This window comes from Cryptomeria japonica, chromosome 11, assembly GCF_030272615.1.
Source record: "Cryptomeria japonica chromosome 11, Sugi_1.0, whole genome shotgun sequence".
NCBI lineage: Eukaryota > Viridiplantae > Streptophyta > Pinopsida > Cupressales > Cupressaceae > Cryptomeria > Cryptomeria japonica.
This window is the reverse complement of record NC_081415.1, coordinates 76,536,953-76,544,028: the sequence shown is the minus strand read 5'-3', so window position 1 is coordinate 76,544,028 and position 7,076 is coordinate 76,536,953. Positions and strand designations below refer to the sequence as shown.

The 7,076-nt window shown below is 37.8% G+C and overlaps 1 protein-coding gene across 1 annotated transcript; it reads right to left on the bottom strand.

Moving 5' to 3' along the window:
* Window positions 1-286: 286 nt before the first annotated feature.
* On the bottom strand, window positions 287-914 carry LOC131860042 (MDIS1-interacting receptor like kinase 1-like). The gene is made up of 2 exons (XM_059214394.1): window positions 891-914; window positions 287-733 (listed from the first exon to the last, which is right to left on the bottom strand). The coding sequence occupies exons 1-2, from the start codon at window positions 912-914 to the stop codon at window positions 287-289; spliced, it is 471 nt and encodes a 156-aa protein (XP_059070377.1).
* Between the last annotated feature and the right edge of the window lie 6,162 nt (window positions 915-7,076).

Here is a 7,076-nt window from a genome sequence, read left to right as displayed (position 1 = left end):
GAAGAAAGGACACAAAAAGTTCAGTCATGTCAACCCCCTTGAAAAACTTGTGTCTCCAGCTCTTTCTCACAACAAGTAATAACAGTAAACCAGCAAAAACCACTCCATGTGAAAATCCCTGTCTAATCCCATACCATGGTATTTTCTTTCTCTTCTCTTTACTGTCATCTTCGTCATCAGTAATAGAAGCAGGTGGAGCAAATTGTGGCCAAGAACAATTCTTCAAAAGTGGAGAACCCCATAAATTTGGATTTCCTGAATGAGATGACTGTCTAAATGTCATCATCTATACTCCTTGCGGTATGCTTCCCGATAGGTGGTTGTTGGACAAATTTAAAGATCTCAAGTAGCGTAGAGATTCAAGCTCCAAAGGGATATTTCCAGAAATGCCGTTTGAAGAAAGGTCCAGCACTGCTAGCTTACTTATTTCCCACAAAGTACTTGGAATAGTACCGCTGATATTGTTATTGGACAGATTAAGAAACTGCAAACCTTTAAGCTTGCCAAAATCAGAAGGAAGCTCTCCATTCAAATGATTGTTTGAGAGATCTATACCCTTCACATTCATATTAAATTTTTTATATGTTAAGGTCATTGCTTCTAAATATAGAATGTTGTTTAGAATAAACCCTGATATCTGATTTGATGAAAGGTCGAGCATCTGAAGGTGTTTCAGGTTGCCAATTTCTGAAGGAATACTGCCTCTGAAATAATTATCCTTTACGACCAGCACCTGTAGGGCTGAAAGATTCTCAATTGTCTTTGGAATCGGACTTTTAAATGAGTTATGTCCAATATCAAGTATTTATATAGATGTACAATCTGTTAATGAAGGAAAAGACCACTTAGCTTATTGTTCTTAATTATGAAGGATTCCATGGGCAGCTTACCAAACTCACGGGGTATGCTTCCATCGAAACTATTATCCCCCAAATTTAGTACTGCAAGCCCCTCACAAAGTTGGCAATATGAAGGAATTGATTATGTGTTGCATTGATGTTTTGTCATTGATGTCAACACTAGCTATTATGATTGGTTACCGGTAGATAGATTTTGGTTACCGGTAGAAGAACCATTGTTACCGGCAGAAGGGACTATCAGTTAGATACTACCGACATGTTTGGATCAATGGAATATGTTTGGTTTGATGTGTTGCATGTTTCTAGAGTATGTTTTGGTCAGTTGGTATTGACTTGTTGATCGGATGCCATCATACACTCTAATAAGCCTATATCGATAAGGTTTTAGGGTTTGATCGGTAGAGCTTTTCCTGAGAATCTTTGACAGGATGCATAAGTGGTGTTGGTGCGGCTTCTAGATGGAATTCAGGATGCAGAAGGTGATCTTTGTTCATGTCTCAATTGATTGGAGACATCGCTTTGGCATGTGGATCTATTTGGGTCCAAGTTATAGATCGGTATCATGTTACGTGTTCTCTACACGAAACTGGGATGATTTATGGATTGGTTAATATTGTTTTGATCTAAAACTAACATGGTATATCATTGTAATGTGGTTGAATGCAATGATCTTATTGTAATATCTTTTAGGTGGCCGACCTAATTGGTTTAGGCCTTAGGGTTTGTATAAATTGATGTAAGATCTCATTGTAGATCATAGTGGTAATGGTCATGGAATGAAATATCATATGCAAAGGAGATTTGGTCGATCATAGGTGATCGAATTGGGTTTATGTAAGAGATCAAAGGCCTCCGGTATTGAGCTTAACCGGGACTGTAATCAGACATGGTAGATGCTATCATTGGCAGTTCATTCTTCTGGATTGTTGTCCAATTATATTGAGGTGGTTATAACCTCTCTATAGGCAGTGAGACTCCTTTGTAATGAGCAGCACGCTCTAGGCAGTGTGCCTTCCTGCATGTGTAGGCCCCTTATTGTATCACATACTTTCCAGGCAGAAGTATTATTTGATTATGGGTAGGCTTCCTATTGTGGGTTTTCCCTTTACCGGGTTTTCTACATACAAATCATGGTGTTATGTGGTATGGTTGCATTGTGTTGATTCTCTATTTCACTCTTAAGTTTTATTGCTTACCGGTATCTGGTTCTGCTATTCCGGTATTCAATGTTTATGTACTCTGATTAAAGGTTATAAAGTGGTTTGAATAATAGAATCTGCTGACAACTGATTCACCCCCCCGTCTCAGTTGTCCACCGGTTATTCTAACACACAATTCGTAAAGCTAGGAGGAATAATCCCATCCAATTTATTGTTTGCTAGATTTAGTTCTTGTAGCCAAGACATATTGCACAAGCTTGGAGGAATATTGCCAAGTAGTGAATTGTCATTGACCATCAGTACTTCAAGAATAGTAGGCAAGAAAAGTGGTATATATATCCACTCAATGCTTTTCTAAACATGTCCAACTCAGATATCGTAGTTGAAATATTGCTAGGAAGATGACCTTGCAAATGGTTTCCAGATAGATTCAAGGATAACATGAAAGAACTGCTATTTCATAGTGTTGTGACCTTTTCACACATCGCCCCATTGCTAACGAGGACCCCCTCTTTTCCGGCTTTCTGCATTGTTAGGTTGGGGTTTTGGCTACTTAGTGGGCAATTTTGTGTTTCCCGTGCCTGAGTCTCGGAGTTTTGATCATGCCTAGTGCTGTCTAAGGTTTTTGAAGTGTTAGGATCAAGTTGCAAATGTTGATATTTTAATGATCGTAAGTTTTGTCTAAGTGTTTGACCTTTTGAGTGTTAACGTGTTTTTAAACATGTGCATCAGTGATTTTAAAGTGCCAAGGTATTCACAGACCTTTTGGAGTTGTTTTCTCACTCCTAAGGTATTATTTAAATTGATTTCGTACTTTATTCCAATATTTTCCTAGCATGTTGCTCATATTTTGGAAAATTTTCCTAAGTCCAATCTAGATTTAAATTTTCTAAGTGATTTTGAGTGATTAAAATGTCAAATTCCTAAGGGGAATCCATTTTCCAAGGGTTAGAGGGTCAACATCCATGCTAGAAGTTCTTTTCCCCTCATATTCCAGACTACTCAACCCATTTCCCTACTCAAAATTCACACTATACATAGGCTTCCCTTGGAATCGATATTGGCTACTATTTTCCCCACTATTTATCCATACTTGGATCGATTTTCCCCTGGGAGTGCTAAAATTTGGCTAAGTGTCAGGATTTATCTAGACTGCCATCGATTTTCCACCAGGAGTGCAGACAACGTTAAGGATGATTCCATGCTTGGGTCGATTTTCCACTAGGATGTTTTGTGACAAGTGACTGCGGATTTTTGTCCGGATTTTCATCCAAACAGAGGTCGATTTTCCACTGGGTGCATTTTGATGAGTTTTGAGTCCGGATTTTCATCCAGACTGAGGTCGATTTTACACTAGGGAGTATTTTTCCAAGTAAAGTGAGTTTGGAGTGTGGATTTTTCAATCTAGACTGCCATCGATTTTCCCCTAGGGAGTTTTGTGTGCATTTTTGATAAATTTATGCATGGATTTTTGTCCAAGCTAGGATCGATTTTCCCTTATGGGGAATTTTTGACAATTTTAATGATTTTTAAAGGGATTTTTCAATCCAAACCCAAGTCAATTTTCCCTAGGAGGCTTAATTTTAGATTTAAATTGCAATAATTAATAAATGAGCCCCATTTTTTTCTTTTAAATAATTATTAATGATTATTTAAAATTTTAAAAGCAAAATTAAATAACTTGCAATAATCATTTAATATTTGAACCTTCTAGAAGCAAGTTAGGTTTTTACCAAGCAAGTATTTAAGCAAGTGTTTTATCCCACATTGCTAGTGTGGTGAAAGTAAGAGGTAAAAGAAAGTATAAGAGAGGAGCCTTAGCATTATTTTATTATTAAATTTGTCAGGTGTCTGCATGAAAGGCGATTTTTCTCGAAGCTCGGTGAATTTTAGCAAGTGATTGAAGTGAAGTGTCGGGTTTAGGATGCTTTCATCTATTTTTTCTAGCTTGCTGATCTAGTCCCCTTTGCTGCAATTAAAGACCAGTTCCAGATTTTCTATTTTTGCTAAGTTTGGCGATTCTTCCAAATTTGGCGATTTTTGGTGAAAAGTGGCGATTTTGTGTTTGGAGACTTCGGCGATATTTTCCTCCATTTTTTTCTTGTTGTTCCAGACCTCCATTATTGCAGATCCGGACTGCCATTGATGACATTTTCAAAATTTTAGTATGGCACCATAGCTAGGAAAATTTCGATTTTAGTTTGGGAGTGATTTGGTGCCACATTTTGGTGATTTTCATGTATTCTTGGTGGTTGTCATCAGTCCAGCTTGTTGACTCGCTTCAAATCTGAGGTTTGCTTTAGATTTGACCTCCATTAATGGCTACCAATAATTTTCAGATTTCAAATTTTCTTGCCCAACCAATTCCAACTTTGGTGATTTGCTTTTGGAGGTATTTTGTGGATTTTTCTGTGTATTTTCAGAATCGTCTTATCGCTATTGTAGGTCTGCAAACTCCATTGTTAGGTAGTTGTCTTCAGAAATTTTCATTTTCAACCACCTAATCACTTCGGCGATTTCGCTTCGAGCTGATTCCTTAGCTATTTCCTATCATTTACAGGGAGTTTTAACTATTTTGCAAGGAGCTGGTAAGTCTGAAATAATTAATTTTCAGACTTGTCCTCAGAAATTTAATTTTTACCAGCCACACTTACATTCCTGAATATGATTGTTTTCATCATTAAAACTGATTTTTATCGAGTTTATGCACATTTTTTAAGACTGCAACATGTTTGAAAAGTCTATTTTTAAGGTTGTCTTAAAAATTGTTGACCTCCATTATTGACTGTGGAAGGTGTCTTCAGACATTCATTGTGTGAAAACACAACCTTTCACACCTTTCCTTAGTCATCGTTTATCCGGTATACTCCTTTGCATTTTATCTTGCATGTTTTCTAGGCATAAGGAGGTATTCGTGATTTTTATGAAAGGTTTCCATGCCTTAGTGTTGTCACACTTTGAACTTAATTGTTAAAATTAGCTAGGTGTATGGATTATTTTCCCGACTCCATGCTCTAAATTAGCTAAAATATTTAGAAAGTCATGAATTTTATTAAGAGCATTATTTATTTTCCTAAATCAAACTTCGAGCTTCATACAAGTGCGATGTCAAGGTTTGGATATAAGGAGAGGAAAAAACTATTGAAGATGTTGGAGACTGGATTTTATCAAGAACTTAAGATTTCATCGAGATGGAAGGACATCACTGATACAAACATGCATTTACTAGACTTCGACCAAATGCAGCGGTGGATTTTCGGAGTCAGAGATCAAGTTCCTTCCCTAGCATATGTGAACATTATGAAGAGTGACATTTTCCATGCCACTAGATTTTCATAGTCCATACAGTGCATTGAGCTTATCCTAGAGTGTGAACGATATTACGATCCGCTCACAAGAATGATCAAAACTCCTAAGGGCGTTGTCATCACCTACCTTGCTGAGGATGCTATTGCTTAGGTGTTTGGGATTCCACATGGCACAAACATGAAGGATGTGACCAAGGAGGAATATACAGAAAGATACACGAAGAAGATGGGTTTATGCAAGAATTTAATTAACAAAGAGTGGATGAATGAGCCTCGGTCTCATCATTCCAAGGCTCCCAAGACACATGTGCATATATTTTAAGGAGGAGTATAGTGATTTGATATTCCTACTCAACAGAGTGATGGGGATGTCATAGGGAGCAATATTTGATGGATGGATGTTCTACTTCATCCAGGATTGTCTTAGAGGAACACTAGTAAATTGGTCTAAGATTATAAGTGACAACCTAGATTTTCAGCTAAGGAATGTAGAGTGGTCCAAGTTATTCGCCATGACTTCCTACCTGGTGTACCTTCTTGCACGATTTGTTTCATACAAAGGATTAATATGCAAAGGTGAAATTGGGAATGGGTAAGGACAATTTTGGAATTATGAGTGCTACCCCCAACTGAGCATGTATATAATTGAAGACTATAAGAGAGTGAATGATGCATTCACTATGTACATCACACAGATGGTGCAAGGTAGAATCCACAAAAGATTGTCCAAGGAGGCAACAGAGTTAATAGAAAAATATGGATTGTGGTATATACAGTTTCCCACTTTGACATGCCTCAAGATTCCTGGGTTTCAATCTGAACCCTATAGACTTCCTAGGTATCCAACCGATAGAATGATATTGTTGGAAGTAGTGAGGAATCTTCTAGAGTTTGATGTTATTCAGAGAGAGAAGCACATGACAGGCATGACATTCCCTATTTCAGGTGGGAAGACATCAGAGGTTTGCTAGTTTGACATAGCGGCCAACACTCCAAGTGAGGAGCTTGCATTCTATCGATTTGCTACATACAAGAGAAGAGAAATATTTGATCCAGACAAGAAGGCTAGAAGGATCAAGGGAGAAAAGTTCATTCACAAAGCTGACATAGAAGATTATTGGGCCAGCCTGATGGACGAGCAAGCAGTAAAGAGAAGAATGTGGTCCAGAATATCAATGGATTTCATGAGGAAGTGTGGACTTTTCCTCATTCCTGATCAGGTGTTAGATGACAAAGATCATACACATCCACAGTATGAGAATAAAATGAAGAAGGCAATCCTATTTCCAAATTGGACAGAGTCAAAAGAGGTTGATCTGAATATATATTGATGAGAGAGGTCTTGAATTTCTTTCATGCATGGGTGGATATACAGATGAAAAAATTAGTTGACATGGGTGTTCCCTTCACTTATGAAAGGATGAAGCTAGAAGAGTCTACTTCCGAGCATGATGAGAGGACTATCAGTGATGTCAGGATTCATGCAGATGACGAGAGTCATCTCCCAAGAGAAGGAAGAACACATCAGGAGAAGTCAAGGCTAGAGGGAAGAAGATTGAGGAGGTGAAGAAGAAACATAAAACTATCATTCCTCCACTTATCATTCCTTCACCCCCTCCCAACGTCTCATCAATCGAATTGATTGAAGTATTAGAATAGAACAAGGAGACTCAGCAGTGTTCCAACACAGTAATACTACTAAAGAATATCTAGGAGTTCCATGCCACATCATCTGCACCTCCGAATGA

Excerpts from the sequence above, each read along its gene's own strand:
- LOC131860042 (XM_059214394.1), bottom strand. The coding sequence starts at position 914 with ATGGAAGCATACCCCGTGAGTTTG. Across the intron at positions 734-890 it reads AAGCATACCCCGTGAGTTTG|GTGCTGGTCGTAAAGGATAA; the intron begins GTAAGCTGCCCA and ends TCAGCCCTACAG.